The sequence below is a fragment of the Brachionichthys hirsutus genome, chromosome 21 (genome assembly GCF_040956055.1).
Source record: "Brachionichthys hirsutus isolate HB-005 chromosome 21, CSIRO-AGI_Bhir_v1, whole genome shotgun sequence".
NCBI lineage: Eukaryota > Metazoa > Chordata > Actinopteri > Lophiiformes > Brachionichthyidae > Brachionichthys > Brachionichthys hirsutus.
Genome location: NC_090917.1, coordinates 6,639,115 through 6,655,631, shown reverse-complemented (window position 1 = coordinate 6,655,631; position 16,517 = coordinate 6,639,115). Strand labels below are relative to the sequence as shown.

Sequence of the window (16,517 nt, the reverse complement as noted above, 5' to 3'; positions counted from 1 at the left end):
ACAGGACAGTAATCAAAGCTTCCATTAACACCTGGCCATTTCCTCTGTTCTTGTCATGTAGGCCCGCTGGGCAGAACTCGGGTTCCAGTGGACCAAAGTACAGAGTGTGTTATCATGTATATATGTGTGTAATGGCTAGCTAAAACATACCCAGCTAATGGATATTCCTTATTTCCTGTGGTTTATGCTCAAACAGTTTCCGCGGTGTACCCTGCATCTCGACCGTAGTCACCTGGGATAGGCTCCGTCTGCGACCCGCAAGGTGGATAAAGCGGCTGTAGACGTGACGATCGAAGAAAATGGACGGATGGATGTATCACCTCTTTCAGGAGGGTAAACAAAGCGGAGAGAGTGGAGCTAAATCAGACGTGAGAAGATAAACCATTCATACATCCCTGAGCAACATCCCATTAAATCCAGTTGAAGCGGCCCATTCTGCCAGACAGCTCTTCTGGTTGTGTCCCCTTCAACCTTTGAGTCATACAACACAATAGAGGTGCTCTTTCAAACTAGCCATCTTTGTAACAGTGAAATGTAATAAAAGTAGTTTCATAAAGGCCCATCACAAGAAGGGAATCTGTGTCTTGTCCAAACACTCTGAGCATTGCTCAACACTATTTGAGTAATTAGCAACATAAACATCTGGATAAAAAGATGCAGGATCCAACTTGTGCCCTCCTGTGCATCTCTACTTTTGATGTCATTGCAAAAGATCGGAGGTTGTGTAAAACCGTGCTCCGATATGATTTGGCAGCATGCAAAGGATTTACGACACGCAAATCGCTGCAGCTCACAGATCAAGTCTAATAGCTAAAGTAACACACAAATGGGTCAGAACAGAACGGAGGCATGAAGAGCCAGTGGTCTTCAGTCGCCAGGAGCAACAAGGGACTCGACGGCATTTCAGAGCTGTGAGAAAGAAAGCCCAAAAAGTGGGTTACCAAAGAGAGGCCACAGAAAGAAAGGAATATTAAAAGCAGAGCAGTAAAAAAAAAGCAGGGTACAAATCAAGGGATTTGGGAACAATTTAGTAAAAGCCAGTGAATGAGAAAGGGGAGGAGAGGCATGGAGGTCTGGCGAGCTGCGAGGGACTGCAGCCGGGACCTGTGGTCTCCTAAAATCCCAGGGCTGTCTGGTAAATTGGTGGGTGGGGTTAGGGGGTACACAGTGGCTGTTGATAAGCAGATAGAAAACAGGGTTCGGTGCCTATAAATACACTATAAATACACACATGAAGCCCTGGAGCCAATGGAACGAGCTGCAGCGGAAAAGAGGGGCGGCGCCGGGCTGGATGTGGAGCGCGCCGCAGCAGCACAGAGGGAAGTATAGAGGTAGAAATACACTGACAGAGGACAGACTGGAGGAATAACATCACTCAATCCAGGAGATTTACCTACAAAACACAGAAGCAATTCACTTTATCAGACCTCACCAACACCACAAGTCACTTCTTCTGTTATATAGCAGTGAATGAAGGGAGAGGGCATATCTCAACTCATCTAACTTCAGTGAAACCAACCTCTCTTTGATGTCACCACCAACACGACCCCAAAAATACTAGAGAAACACAATGGATGGATGCTGCGGTACACCAACACTGACCATGTTAAGTATTTAAAAGGACTGTCTGGGAGGCTTTTTGAACAGGGGAAACAAGATGTTGTAAGAAACGGAGCTGTAAATGACAGATTCAGATTTTTCTCAGACATGAAGGCAGCAGAGAATCCTTAGAGAGGAGCGAAAGGGACAGCAGAAAGTGAGCCTGTATCTTCTGGTTATATCACTCATATCACATGAGGGGGAAATGAGAGGGGGAGCGGTGTTATCCTCTCAGTTTCTACCCTCCCACGACCATAGATTGAGAGGTGTGTCCTGAGGAAAATGGAGTGATGGTGAAAAGGAGTGACAGGGAGAGAAAAATAGGAAATGGCCTCAGGAGGAGTTATAAAATACTAAAAATAAATACAAAAAAAAAAAAATTAAAAGTGTTAAAAAAAGATAAGGACTGAGGTTGAGAATATAAAGATAAAGGTGCTGATTTAATGAGAAGAGTCAGATAGTGGGAGATCATCCTGGCAGATTAACACGCCACAAACATTACAGGACTATTTTTACACGTCTGTTTTAAACCAATACAATCAGTTTGTGGCCCCCTGAAAACATTCATACATACATAAAGAGATCCTTCAATAACAAAACGACCGGAGGACTGAATCTGAATGATTATTGCTGTGCATCTACGTCAGTGAAGAAACCGTCAACTCGCCATCGAGACACAAACTGCTGCTCAGGTCCTCGTGTCCTGTCACGCACATTCAAACAAGAGATCCAAGTAATAAATCCTCTCGTAAAACGCCAGTTTCTCATCTGCCTCGACTGCAAATGACTGAAACAGTTACTGATGATCTGCAAGCCACATCTGAAAACTGCATGGCCATGTAGAAAATGAATATACTGTACATTGTGGAAAAATAAGAACATTTGCTTGTTTCATATGCAGAAACTTTAAGTTCACTTAACTGCAGCTCTTCCACGACTGCACTACAGAATAAAAATGCTTTTAATGTTTCCCTACATGGCATGACAGAAGTGAAACCCTTTCTCCAGACTGACTAATAAATTATGAGTTGTACTCTTATATATAGCCAAGGGAGTGTTTTTGCTGCATATTTAAGCGGTCTGTCTGCTGTCGCAGAGTGAATTAAGAGAGGACATGTTGAATCCACACACGAGGCTGTAAGGCTTACCGGATCGCTATTCTGGATGGCGACACAGCCATTCACGTATTCTGACGTGAAGTCAGACTCCAAAGCTCATATTTGCAGAGGCGCTGGACAAACACCATAAAGGGCCACCGCTCCCATCAAGCACTGCACTAATTTAACTGGAAACTCAACACAGCATTACAGTTGGTCGGAGAAAACTCCGTAATCTGTGACATTTTGACAATGCAAGTCACTATTCCTCCCCATCTCCTCTATCACAACCCCTTAGGTGATCCTGAACATATGTGTTCAGGATCACATAACATTTTTTGTTATTTCTTTAAGATGGAACTGATATTCTTAAAATAGTAGACTTTTATAAAATGATTATTACTTTAACACGTGTCGGCTGCAGGATCGACTGGAGTGAGACTGAACTGTTGTACGCAGTTGAAAGTCTGCAAATAAAAATAGAGTAGAGTACATTTTCCACCACTTTAGCAGCACATTCCGACCAAAACAAATTACATGCTGTTATCACTTATAAATCATGATCATTTCCAAGACAACCAGCAAGTTTCTGCTTTTAAAGGGACTGATTCATACGAAACACAAGACCTTTGTCCATGTGTGGCAGATATTCATGTTGTGACTTGGAAGCTACGGGTGGGTTTTTAATCTTCCCATCTGAGCTTGGTTGCATCACTTGTTTTGACTATCCATACTCCTCCTATTCCACAGAGGGAAATGTCCGCACAGGAGCAAGGGGGGGGGGGGGGGGGGTATGCAGACATTGAACTGTATGAATAGTACACTCCGCCTCGCCTCCATGAGAGGGCGTCTGCTGCAAAGCCAAGGTGGAGGGTCGAGTCAAAGAAACGAGAGAAATGCAGTAAAACTGCTACTCCCAAGACCTCGCTGGGTTATAATTAAACCTGACAATCAGGAATGTGGGAGAGCGGCAGGGAGAACATGGCGGTTTACCTCCTGCTTCATTACAGTCTAATGATCCCCCCAAAGGTGCTTTCCCTGACACTAACTACAGCTCATAAAAGGGATCAGTTTCTGCCGCCGGGACTGCGTGAATAGAGGGGAAGCTTTAATGGCGAGTGAAGATGAAGGCATAAAACAAGGAAGAAGATAAGTGGAGAATCCTTGAGCTCTGCAGACCACAGTGAAGCCCTGCTGCATGTTGGGTATCTCCGTAAATCCAGAGCCGTGTCATCCCATGGCAGGAGAACAGACGTTTCCTCGGGCTTTCGCAGCTGTCAGATAAAAAAAAAAAGATAATAAAGAACAGAGCTCATGGTTCACTTTTTTTGTAGGTGTGTTCACCCTGTTCTCAGCAGCGCCGCTAAATCAAAGCAGATTCTCTCAACATGAAGAGTACTGTAGACATGTGATCCAAGGAAAATACAGAAAAGCGTGATGCTGAGACAAATAAACGCATTCAGGACTCAATTAATGTTAAAAACCTATTATTTACACGGTTGCCAAAATAGCCAATGTCTTAAAATGGCTCCATCCAGGAAACAAGACTCCTGTGCAATCACGTAACCTGAGCGGAGGCTGGCTATGCAGAAAGAACTTTATTGAAAATCCATAACATAAAGAATGAGAATCCAAGCTTTACATAGCTCTACAGTGATTGAGCACGCCGGTGTTTTTTACTTGATTCAAACATGTGAAGCTGTCGCTCTGTCTCTCTCTTTTTGCTAAAGGACACAAAAGGCTCATTTCCAGTCATGAAACAACCGCTGTGGCTCGGCATTCAGCATCTGGTCCTCAATTTGAATGGCAGAGCAGAGGGTTGGGCCCGGTCCAGATCGATCAATGTCTGTTCTGATTGTCATATCGGTTGTCGAGGTGTACCGAGTCCAGACAGAGTGACGCCTGCCTTTCAAGTGGCAGCGCCCTCAAAGCCAAGTGACTAAGTTACAGATGGTATTATAGCCTGCATTCCCAGAGGAAAAGATCTGGATCAGTTCATTTTATGAAATGTTAAAGAGCCAGTAATTAAACTTATTTTCTTAAATAATTTCTGAGAAACAATATGAAAGTTTATCAGGGATGAACTGCAGTTGTGGCGGGCCAGGAGCAACTTGCCTCAGAGTGCAGAGAATTGGCAGCATTAGTGTGCATGTGTGTGTGTGCAGCTTGAACACATACACACAAATATGCATATGCACACGCGCACACAGATGGTAGAGGAATTTGATATGCAGATTAGATGCTGGCTTGCAGGGCTCTGTTATCATTCCTTCAGCACAACATTAGAGCTGATAACATTTACCTGAAGGGGGCAGTTGACTGATAATATCATCAAGACATTTGTGCTCACAGAAGGCCTGAGCCAAGGCTGCATTGAATTTGCTGTACCGCTGAGCAGCGCTCATGTGATCTGCAGAAGTGCAGGCACACACACAAATGCAGGCACACACAGATCAGAACACAAAGACAAAGAATTACAACTACCCTTTTGTCTCCTCGGCTACTACTGTAGCGTAATGAATATTTCAACAGTTTAAAAACACCAAAGAAGTTGCAGCTAAAGGTAAACCTGCACTACGCTCAGAGCGCAGGCAAAGCCTCAGCGTGCTGCAGAGCGAGGAGCCCGTGAAAAGTATGGATGCTGATGCTGAGCTTTCAGGAAGCGCAGAAAAAAAACACGCTGGAAAAGGGAGTGGATGTTAGCATCCATCTAACAGACATGTCACAGTTTATGATTATGTGAATCAGCTGCAGTCTTTGAAGCTGCCACTGTGTGTTAGAACACATTACCAGACAAAGCATCACTAGTTTAATAACGTCTACATTCTCCATAAATCATGGTGGTTGATTACTGCAGGTGGCAGAATGCCAGCAGCACATTAGCAGATTATTACAATGAGCTACTTGCTCATGTGCAGCCCCCCCCCCCCCCCCCCCCCCCATCCTCAATAGACCATAGATTAGTTGCATAAGCTTCTGTTATCGAGTGCTCACTGCATGTTTTTCTAAAGTATGCATGCTAACTCTCTATCGCCATGGTAACTCAAGCCCCATATTAACTAGTCATAACGAAGAAGATAAAGTTGATCACTCATAATGAAAGGTTAAACCATTTTTACTTCAGAACATAAAATGTATCAGCTAAACCTGTTCAAGAAAATGAAATCCATTAATAAAACTCTCCTCTGTTGTCACAGAAAATCTGTTTGAATAAGAGGCAATGATTTATTGGAACTAAATGACAGTTTGCATCAACGTCCTGTTTTGCAGTACATTTGCAACCGTATAAATCCGGCCAAGTAGAAGCATTACCGAGCTCTACTTACAAATCACATTAGTAGTAACAGAAGATTCATTTAGGCATCCTCATGCAGCGATGCTCTGCAGTCGCACCCGTTCTTCTCTCCTCATTGACTCATTCTAGTATTCATTTAAAGTGACAGTTTCCTCTAATGGTCTACAAATTCTAAGAACAGATGGATATAGGTCCAAACAGAGTGTGACTGTGAGCTATGTGACCCTGTTGAACCACAGCCTGCGGAGGACAGTAAGGGGGTCGGGCGCACGGGCATAGAAGACCTTGCGTATCATGCAGGAAATAAGGCTGCACGATGACAAACAAATAATAAGCCTAACAAAAAATAGAGAGAGAGACAGAAGGGCAAAAACAAAAGCTTGGTTTGTCTGTTTGACATCATGCAAAGAAAACTGCTGAATTATCTTTAATCAGTCTCTGCCTTTTTTTAGGGAGAAATCTAAGCAGCTTTACACAAAGATAATGAGGTTTTCTGTTGAGACATGCCCTCTCCTTCTCCAAACAAAGCTCCCTACATCTCCTTCTTTCACCTCCCACTGCTGATGCAGCTTAACGCTACGACATCAGCTATAACATGGAGCCAATGATATTTCTGCTTAACGGAGAAACGTTCTGCAGTCTGTCATTTTTGTGGCTGTCGACTTGTCACTGCCACAAACAAAGTGACACGTGATTCTCCCGCATGTCAATCAAAAGTGACTCCTGGACCCAACTCGGCATGGTGGGGGAGGCACGCTGGGAACGAGCAGATATCTCTTCTAGGAATACTCGGATCGATCTGTGTGTGCGTGTGAGCGTGCGCGAGTTGGCAGTTATGTCAATCATCGGCCCTTCTCCATCTTCCTTTGCTGATCATCGGCACTCATGGTCTAATGAGCTTCGTGTGCTCTGAGACGAGAGATACAAAGAGACATGTAGAAAATTAAAATAAATAAATATCAGTGTTCTCTATACAAATCTCAGAGTCCAAAGAAAACTGTCCAGTCCTGTTTGGACAGTAGAATAGAGTGATGGGACTCAAAAGCACTGAAGAGAGGAGGCCTATTTCAGGACACACAGGTAATCGTAACAGGCATCCCTTGTGGCACCTTTTCATTGTACTAAAAGGTACATGGACTTTTCTGTCAGCTAAAGGCACATTAGAATTACATTAAAGGTCCCATATTATGAAAAATGTTTCTACACTATTATGGTGATTTTGGGTCCTTATCAACCCCAAAACAGCGAAATAAACCATCCAGTCAATCCTACGTAGTTTGGGTAGGTCTGTAATCACCTCCGGAAACAAGTCTGGAAGAAATCCCTCTCGGCTTGACGTCAAAGCCTGGGGAACGTGCACAAGATGTGCGTGCACCTCTGTGTCTGCACTCTCTTCACCGTCATGGCGACGAGGAAGCTGAGCCAAAAGGCGAAGCTCTCCATTTACCGGTCGATCTCCGTTCCTACCCTCACCTGTGGTCACGAGCTTTGGGTAGTGACCGAAAGAACAAGGTGTACAAGCGGCTGAAATTAGCTTCCTTTCTATGGCGGCTGGGCTCTCCCTTAGAGACCTGATGAGATGCTCGGTCATCCGGGCGAAGCGCGGAGTAGAGCCGCTGCTCGCGCTGAGAGCAGCAACGTGTCTCTCAGCTGGCCTGGGAAAACAGAAGAGCTGAAAGAAGCGGCCGGGGAGAGGGAAGTCGGGGCTTCCCTGCTTAGGTGGAAGCCCAGGCTTAGTTTTCAAATTTTTCCATCATAGTTTGCACTGCAAAATATTTATTTCAGTGTTACTTAAAAATTCCAAGTATAGTCCCTCTACCGGTTATAGTCCCTCTACTGGTTATAATTAGAATCAGTGATTGTCATAACTATCTATTTATGTAGGGGATCAGGAGAAAATGTATCAGAGTAAAAAAATAAAATAAAATAAATCAGAGCACTTGTAATTATCTTCCTGTCAATGGAAATACTTCATGAAGTAACTATTAATGTTGCCATGTATTGTGATTTCCACCCCCTCAGTCACAAACATTTAAAACTGAACTTAAAACGTGTAAAAACAAAGAAGAATCTGTAACATGTTCCTTTTGAGGGTATTAAACGAATTGATTTAGCATCAGTGTTAGGCTTCTAGAGGCCTTTATTCATTACGTTTCACATTTTACCCTTATATGTTAGGTAGACGATCCAAACCTGAGCATGTAAAGTATTTTGTTTTTGAGGGTTATTTCATCATCATCATCATTTCAGTCGTGGACAGATAGAAGAGGATAATCAAAATAATAATTAAGTTTGATTATTATTATTGTCATCAGACTTCACATGAGTTACAGAACAGTTGTTTTCAAATGTCTAAACAACACAGGGCTGGTCATCCACTGGGATTTAAGAGCTGCAGTCCTTAAAAAATATTACAAAACAAGTCTTGAGTCAGATCAGACTAGTTAAGAGTTGGTTTATTCCATGTCTGGAAAACTGAACCGCAGACAGTAGTTTAGTGGGCTGAATCATCCGACTTACATCACAGTGGGCCTGCACTAGAACAGAGGCCATTTTGTGGTGTCTCATCATAACAGGAGTGTACAAAACCTCTGTCTTATAAACTGTCTGATGGTGCTAAGACGTATTTTACTTGAGCTACACATTAAGAGGAAACCTGCCACAACAAACACTGACAATCTGTTATTCTGTTATTCTCTCTCTCTCTCTCTGTCTCTGTGAAAGAAAGAGAAGAAAAAAGGAGAATACTTCGAGGATTGATGCAACAAGGCCGTTCATAGATTTCCTCACGTGTGCAGTTCATTAAAGAACGTACGAGAGAGAAAAACAAACTGCATGCAGAGTTGCCGATAAAGGGGAAGAATGATGACGAGAGTACAAAGAATGTGGAAGAGGCAAGTGAGGCTGTGCACATTGAGCAGAGCAGCGAGGGTGCGGGTTTTTAGCAGATACGGCTGGTTGGTGGGTCAATCATTACCCACCACATGCCGCCGGATTTCCTGGCACACATTTGCACTGGCGTTAAGAGGAGGCGAGCAAACAGCACAGCCGGGGAAGCGTTTGATCTCTCAGCCTCTGTCTCTTTGATGCACCGTGTAGGAATCGCAGCAGCAGATTTAGGAATCCAGGGATGATGTTGAGGGTTAAGTGGATGTGTGTGAGTGACGTCTGAAGAAAATGATGCATATCGCCAGAATGACTGTGCAAAACTGCCAAGACCTTGAACTCAAAAAGAGCAAACACAAATTTTGTTAAAGTCAAGTTCATTCAAGCAAGAGGGAATGAACCCTGAACCAACCCCCCCCTCGGATTATCAAACATTAGGGCGGATTTGACAACCACAACTGTCAGCAACAGATTTACATCCAAAACCTTCACCCGATGCTTTTCCCAGAAAAAGCCATTTCACATTTCTGTCTGGGTTCAAATTTGAGGCTGTGCACTAAAATAATCTGATGATTTTTGACTCAGCGCTTGTATGACAACACTCCCCCTCATTCGGCTCCCTTCCTCTCCCTTCCTTCCCTTCTGAGACTTTATTCAGGATGATTTCAGGCTTGTTGCTCGCATAGTGTGGTACGACTGCAACAGTAATTACAACAGTCGCTACACCTCCCACGGAAAACCTTGCTTCCTGTCATCCCAGGCTTAACCCTGCTCTTGGTGCTGACGCATAGGAACCAGACTACAGAGTTCTGTGTTGAGGAGCGTAAATCCACAATTAAATTACAATCATCATAACAATGGGCAGGTGACGTTTAAATCCAACAATAGATTTCTCTTTCATGCATTATCATCTGTGAATTAATAAAAGAGTACACAGGATCTACCCGAAGGGGCAGTTCTGGGTACAAGATAAGCCGAGGTGTATGCAGCGAGGTAACCTTAGTTTTAAAAGGAAAGCCAGGGTTGCTTTTTGTTCTTCTTGAACTCTTTGTGAAAGATGTTACTGATACGCCAGAGCTCACAGGTCCCATGTTCTCATATCACATCTACAAAAGGATTCAGAGGAAAGGTGAGGCGAGGGACAAAAGGATTATTAGATGGATCAAAAAAACTCCCCGCAATTATGACACGACAGAGAAATCTAATAAAGCGTCCAGGTTAGCAAGAGCGACTCTTGGGCGGCTGCTCTCCTTTAACGATAAGTCTTGCAAGGAACTATTTTCAAATGAATCCTCACCTCTGAATGCAGGACAACGCAAACATAAACAGGAAGATTTGATATTTTTACTTTTATAAGTACTTTTATGTCAGGAACCAATATGAGGAATAAACAGCTCTTCAATTAATATGTTCTCTTTCCAAATGTAACTGCACTTTGAGCTAAATTACATAATGTCATTATAATATTATCCCGTTGCTGTTTAGCAGATACATTTACAATGTTCATTTTATACCAATATCTGCTATTTAGCACTGAATGCAATGCACGGCAGGGGCTGATGAATGTCTGCAAGTGGTTCTGTACAGATGCAATGGACAAATGAAATGATAGCGCTCTATGAAAAGTCAGTGCATCATTGAAGTTATTACAATACGTCCTGAGGGGAATGTAAGCGTGTGTGCCAAATGTCTCAGCGATCAATGACATCATGGTGGCATTTATGAAAAGTCATTACAATCCATGCTTTCTTTAGGAAAACGTTGCCCCTCACTGGAGCAACACCACCAACCACCCATGTGGACAACAAGAAAGTGACATTTAGCTGACTAGACGGTTTGACATTATGAAAACAAAGAGCAGATGAAACAGTCAGAAAATGACACAACCAGTGTTGACTGAGGCCTCAGAACCTCCAAGGTGGCCCCTCTGTCACCTGTCAGCTCCGTGAGGCTCGCTGACGCAGCAGAAAAAAATCGGACTTCAATTGAATATCAAGGTTTTTGCTGAAATGAAAGTAATGTGATACAGCCAGGCAGGAGAATGAGGAAATGAGACCGGCGTTGCAAGGAAGAGGAGGTGTTGGGATGCGAAAAGGGAAATCAGATGCACAGTTTTATAGTCAAATAACACTGAAGCTGTAACATGATGCGAAAAAGGGTTTTCTCAAGAACCTGACAGACACCGAGCAGCGAAAATAACTTACTTCATGGGTTTGAAGAGAGCCTGGCCGTAGTTCTGGAACGTCATGATGAGCTTGAGCTGAGTGCCTCCGGACTTCATTGCTGTTGACATATGACAGATAACACTGCTATTAACTTAAAAACATTTGGTGACATAAATAATTGGTTTAGCTCATTTTACTTAGCCCAGCTGCCAAAAATGCAGTTCAGCAAAACATTTAAATAATATTTAGATAAGCTAATTGGGTTAGCTGAAGACGTCCAACATTATTCTGAAAAACAGAATAAATGTCATTATTGCTTCATCTTTTCTTTTTTTAATCAGTTCAATGTTTGCCTCTTAGTTTTAAATTAGCCAGTTTGTGTTTGACTTGGGGTCCGCTCTAGCTTCGGAAACATTATTCTTGAAATCATTAGTTGAGATTTATTAGCCACTCTGTCGTGCTATGATGATTGACAATATGGGAAATATTTTTGTTTTTCATGTTAAAATTATCCAACCATACTCTCGGGAAATCGGTAAATTCCTCACATCTTCGAACTTGTTCAATCCTCTCCCCAGGTGATTCTGCAGGGTTATGAGTTTGGGGCAAATCATTAGTCTAACATGCCAAGTTTGACATTGTGCGGCGATGTGAGAAATACATAAAACCTGCTCATTTTACTTGAAGAAACGGTATTTGGTCGGTCACGATGATTAAAGCGACATGTCGAGTTTACATTATGAGCCACTATATTCAATCCACTGGTGTAAAAAAGGTGGGAACGCTGTGCTACAGGCTGGTACATGTTCGGGGATCAAAGAGGATGGCTCTTATTGAGGTCTGTGTTTTATGTTTAGCACTTTCTGTATTAGCTTTTTGTATTGTCGCAATTTCCTTTATGCCGCTTTTATTTTGAAGTGCTTCCTGCTCGGCACTGAGGGACGTCGGATTCATGAAAACAAGACGTTATGGTGGCATTCCAATGAAACTGTTTCAAGTGTTTACCAAGAAAACGCTTCCCTCAAAACAAATTATAATAACGCAAACTGAAGTCATGTTAAATCATTGAAATTACAGTCAAAGGCCGAGTTTAAAAATCAAGTTCCAGTGGGGAACCAGTTTGATCCATTGCAATCATACGTCTCTGCGTGTCAATGCCTTTTATGGATGCCGCATGTTTTTCCTGTATTTCTAATACAGTGACGTCCTCCTCAATTGGATTAAAGACCATTAATTATCAAAATTGATGTCAGCCACTTTTCTTTCTGCCCGTTAATGAACCGATCATCTCCTTCACAGAAAAACATCAGTTCAGCACCAGCAGAGCGTCTCACAGAGACACGTCATGCACCTAAAGCCTGACCGTTCAGTATCCTCGCCCATGTTGCACTCTGGTGTGTGTAGGTTTGCGTATGCGTATGAATCTGTGCGTACGCTTCTGTCTGGTGCATGCGTGTGTTTTTGAGAGCTGATGACTGTTTGTCTGATGGGAAGGGAGAGCGAGCAGGCGAAGGACAGACAGTTTTTCGCCAGCGCTCTCCATTGTTTACTCTCCGTGTGTGCTCCCTGGAGGGTCTGTCTCTCTCTGTGTCTCATTTGTGTTTCAATTCATCCTCATATCCTTCATGTTTTCTCCTTTTTGTATACGATAACACTGTTTAAAGGAACTTGTCGGACTGGGCTCGGTGCTGGTTCAAGGACTACATGGCTTAAAATACAATGAAATGTCTTGGTTTGCCTTCTGCCCCAACCTTCTCAATCAATGCTCTCATTTATTTGTAGATATGGGAAACATTGGAACAAGTAAAATACTCAGAGAGAAAAGAATTGCAAATGAAAACATCCCTGTTTGCCTGACCTCACTTGCTGGTGTGTGAACATGCATGACTTTGTGGCATTTTAAATCAAGGAAATACTGCCCGTAATTAAAATTACACGGCCCTCAAACATGCAGAGTCACTGCATGCAGGGACCATGAATATGATTTATTAAACCTTCGCTCACAGCAAGAATGCCGTATATGAGACTTCATGTTAAGTCAATGTTTACCTCTGTTTGCCTTTAACAGCAGTAATCGTATCGTTGTTTCTACTCTTTATACTTGTACCTGTATTATTAGGAAATACTGAATGAAGGGTATATGACAGACCCAAACCCTCCTGTCATAATCCAAGATACTACATTTACTGTGTTCTACTGGTATCCTGTCTGGGGCTTGTGTTAAAAACTCTGTAAGTAGTGACACATCATGCACTTAGCTGGCTCGAGATGCTGAGAACTTGTTCCTTTTTTCCATTTAGCTGAGACACAAAGATCAAGACAGATGAGGAGAATCAACAAACTGGAGCAAAAGAACCAAACTCTTCATTTTGGTAAGCAGGCAGGGCTGTTTTGATCTGACTCCTAGATAAGTATTTAATCTTTGCTAGGGGCCACTAACGGTTTTGTCATTTGGCAGACAAATCCAAAAATCTATTTATGGCGAGGAAAAAGATGAAAGGCTTTGAATCGACTATAGCACTCTTGGAATTCAGGAATCGGACTGAGCCAAAAAGAAAGTCGATCCCCCCCCCAAAAGGAAAAGAAAAGCAGAAATAGACTCCTAGCAACAGGCCAGAATGGATTATCGCCTGTTAGATATCTACTTAAATTTAGAGAAAGACTTTCTGTATAAAAAAAGATAGATATATTGTGCACTTATCAATCGAGTAATAAACTTCCAGCATTTGATTTGAATCGAGGCGTCATGTGGTTCTGCATAGAGGTTTGGTGCCGCCTTAGAATAATAGCCTGCAGCTGATTTCCATCTCTGTGCATTCTTGTGTGTTGATTCACGACATCAGTGCTTTTGGTAGCACCTTCTCTTAATCTCAACCAGAAGACGGTAACATTCATATTCTCGTTTATAATAAATAAATACATAATGTCCACCTGGTTCTTTATCAATGGGTTCAATGCAGACTGATCTGATTATTCTTGTTTTGTAATTAGTTACAAAGTAAACTCAGTTGGAATTTGAATTGAACAGAGCAACACTAGTTTTTAGTTTGCCTGATTCATCTTCGCTGCTTCTCACCTGTTTTCAGAACACAAAACAGATCTGAGAGGTTTTCATTCCTCTCCAGCACTGAATCAAAATGCCAATAAATTCATTATTCTTATACAAAAACATTATACTGTTACTGAAATCAGATCTGGAAACCAAACTGGCATTGCAAATGTTGAGCTTTGCTAAACACACATAAAGATCAACCTCAAATTCCACCTGTTTAACGCATCAACACAACAAACATCCACAGACAAGCAGCCTAAAACAGCTCCAAGGGAGCTCCAAGGAAGATGTGCTCCATTTCTGCACCAACACCATCTCTGCTTGCTTGTCCACTCACCAACACTTGTGATCCTCTGAGTGACCAGGTCCTTCAGGAGAGCATCGATGACCGGGTTGTGTCTGGAGTAGAGCTCAAAACGATTAATCCCGATATGAAAGCGGAGCCAGTTGGGGTACGAGTCGGCGTTCAGCTCCCCCGCCGGGCTGAACTCATCCACGTTAACTTCTGTGTTCCTGAGTGAAGGAAAAGGAGCGTGTGAACATCGGACATGTCCGGATTTCAAATCCAGACTGAGCAGGTGTCTTGCGGAACAGCCCACCAATAAGGATGCAGAGTTCCAGTAATGAGTCTGCATAGACAGAACTCAACTGCAAAGCATTTGGTTCGATTATTTAGACAATTATTTAGTATTCATTCATTAAGTCGGGACACTTTACCATGACTGATCCTCTGCCGCTTTGGGGTCAAACTTGATGTCCGTGTTGACGTTGAACAGCGTGTCCTCCTCGTCCTCCAGAGGTGGTGCGCTTCTTTTATACAAGGGATGCTCATAGAGAGCCAACAACCTTGAACCCTTGACCGGCAGGTCCCCGGTCAGCGCGGCGCCCTGGATGAACTGCCGCTTCCTGTCACCGCGTTGTGCGTGATGCTCCAGCCTCTTGAGCGTCCGTGTTTCCTCTCGCGTAACGGGAATCCTTTCCAGGGAGGGGGAGGAAAGGTTTGAACTCGGCTCGTTGCTGAAGTCCTGCAGGATCCGCAGGGTGTGCTTGTTAGGCCAGACCCGTTTGCCCCAGCTCTTGGGCTCTTCGCTCGGCGAGTGCGCGCAGGAGCAGCCGCTGTCGCCGTGGCTCTCCAGCTTCGGTAACAAGTCTATCATGATGTGCATCGAGCACGCAATAAGGAACACCATGAGGATCACAAACCGGAATTTGCGCAAGAGGATCATTTTCACGGTGTCCTTTTTTAGCAGATGAGAGTATTTACTGCAAATGATCAGCGCGCAGATTCCCAGGCTGGACGCCAATCTAATGAAATACACATCAAACGCGAAGGACGCATCTTCACTCGCCGTTTTGAGGAAATAATTCCGCGTTCAGCCTTTTTTTTTTTTTAACTTCAACATCTGAGTCCTGTTTTTTTTATTATTATTATTGGCGCTGGTGTGATGGTGAGTTTCCAGACGCGTAAAACGCGTAAAGCAGGTCGCGTCGGTTCAGTCCAGCGGTCGATTCTCGTGAGCCACGTTTTCTTCACGCCGCTGCGCTCCCGTCTCCAGCCGGCCGCCAAACATTTTGGTAACGGCGAGCAAACAGATGATCGCCGTGTGATCCAAAAAGCAGCTTTGACACGTGAATGTGTCAAAGATGTCTGAGGAGGAGGGTGCGCGTCCGGCTCGCCGTCCAGTCCCGGTCCGGTCCTGTGAGGTGAAGAACAACTCAGCTCTGTCCCGGTGAAACTACGGGAAGTCCAGGACTTCTCATTTAAATATTTGCTTCTTTTTTTTTTTTTAATGAAAGTCCGTTAAAAAAAATGAATCGACCCGCGCCCTGTCATTCACATCATGAGACTCAGGCTGCGTAATTACGTTACATCAAGTCCAGAGGAGGTTACCGGGGGGGGGGGAACCCCTGCGAGACGAGAGAATGCGCTCTTTGTGCCATGTAGGAATCTGGGAGGGTGCGTTAAATATTATGATGAAGCCAAGACTAGATCCAGCCTTTGCGCAGCGTCACTGTGTGCAGATTGGATGAGGAAAGAGAGAGAGAGAGAAAAGGAGGGGGAGAGAGAGAGTGAGCGTGTGAAGCACAACTGCTTGTCCCTATTCCACTTGGAATAAATCCTCCCTGCACATCCCGGCTGGGCAAGAAGAGGGCGTCTCTCCACAGCCCAACAACATTCGGCCTGTGGGCTCACAGGCAACAGCAAAGTGGGAAATTCATCTGCTGGGAATCCCTCAGAAAATATCTCCTCCGAGACGGGCAGACAAACCCATCGATATTAGATATAGGCCTATTAGATTGCGCATCACTCTGAGGACCCACTTCTGTCCTCTGCTGCTGCCACTCAGCCGCCATCCTGTCATTAATAATGTTGAAAAGCTACATTAAATAAATAAAAAACCCTCCAAAGCACCTTTTCGACA

The 16,517-nt window shown here is 43.6% G+C and overlaps 1 protein-coding gene across 1 annotated transcript in view; it reads right to left on the bottom strand.

Annotated features, from left to right (window-relative positions):
* The window catches only part of fam20cb (FAM20C golgi associated secretory pathway kinase b), a 33,171-nt gene extending 17,851 nt beyond the window's left edge, over positions 1 to 15,320 (bottom strand). The window contains exons 1-3 of the mRNA XM_068754343.1: positions 14,812 to 15,320; positions 14,432 to 14,607; positions 11,082 to 11,160 (exon numbers count right to left, since the gene is read on the bottom strand). Of these exons, the coding sequence (XP_068610444.1) occupies positions 11,082 to 11,160; positions 14,432 to 14,607; positions 14,812 to 15,320 (764 nt within the window). The remainder of the gene's footprint in view (positions 1 to 11,081; positions 11,161 to 14,431; positions 14,608 to 14,811) is intronic.
* Between the last annotated feature and the right edge of the window lie 1,197 nt (positions 15,321 to 16,517).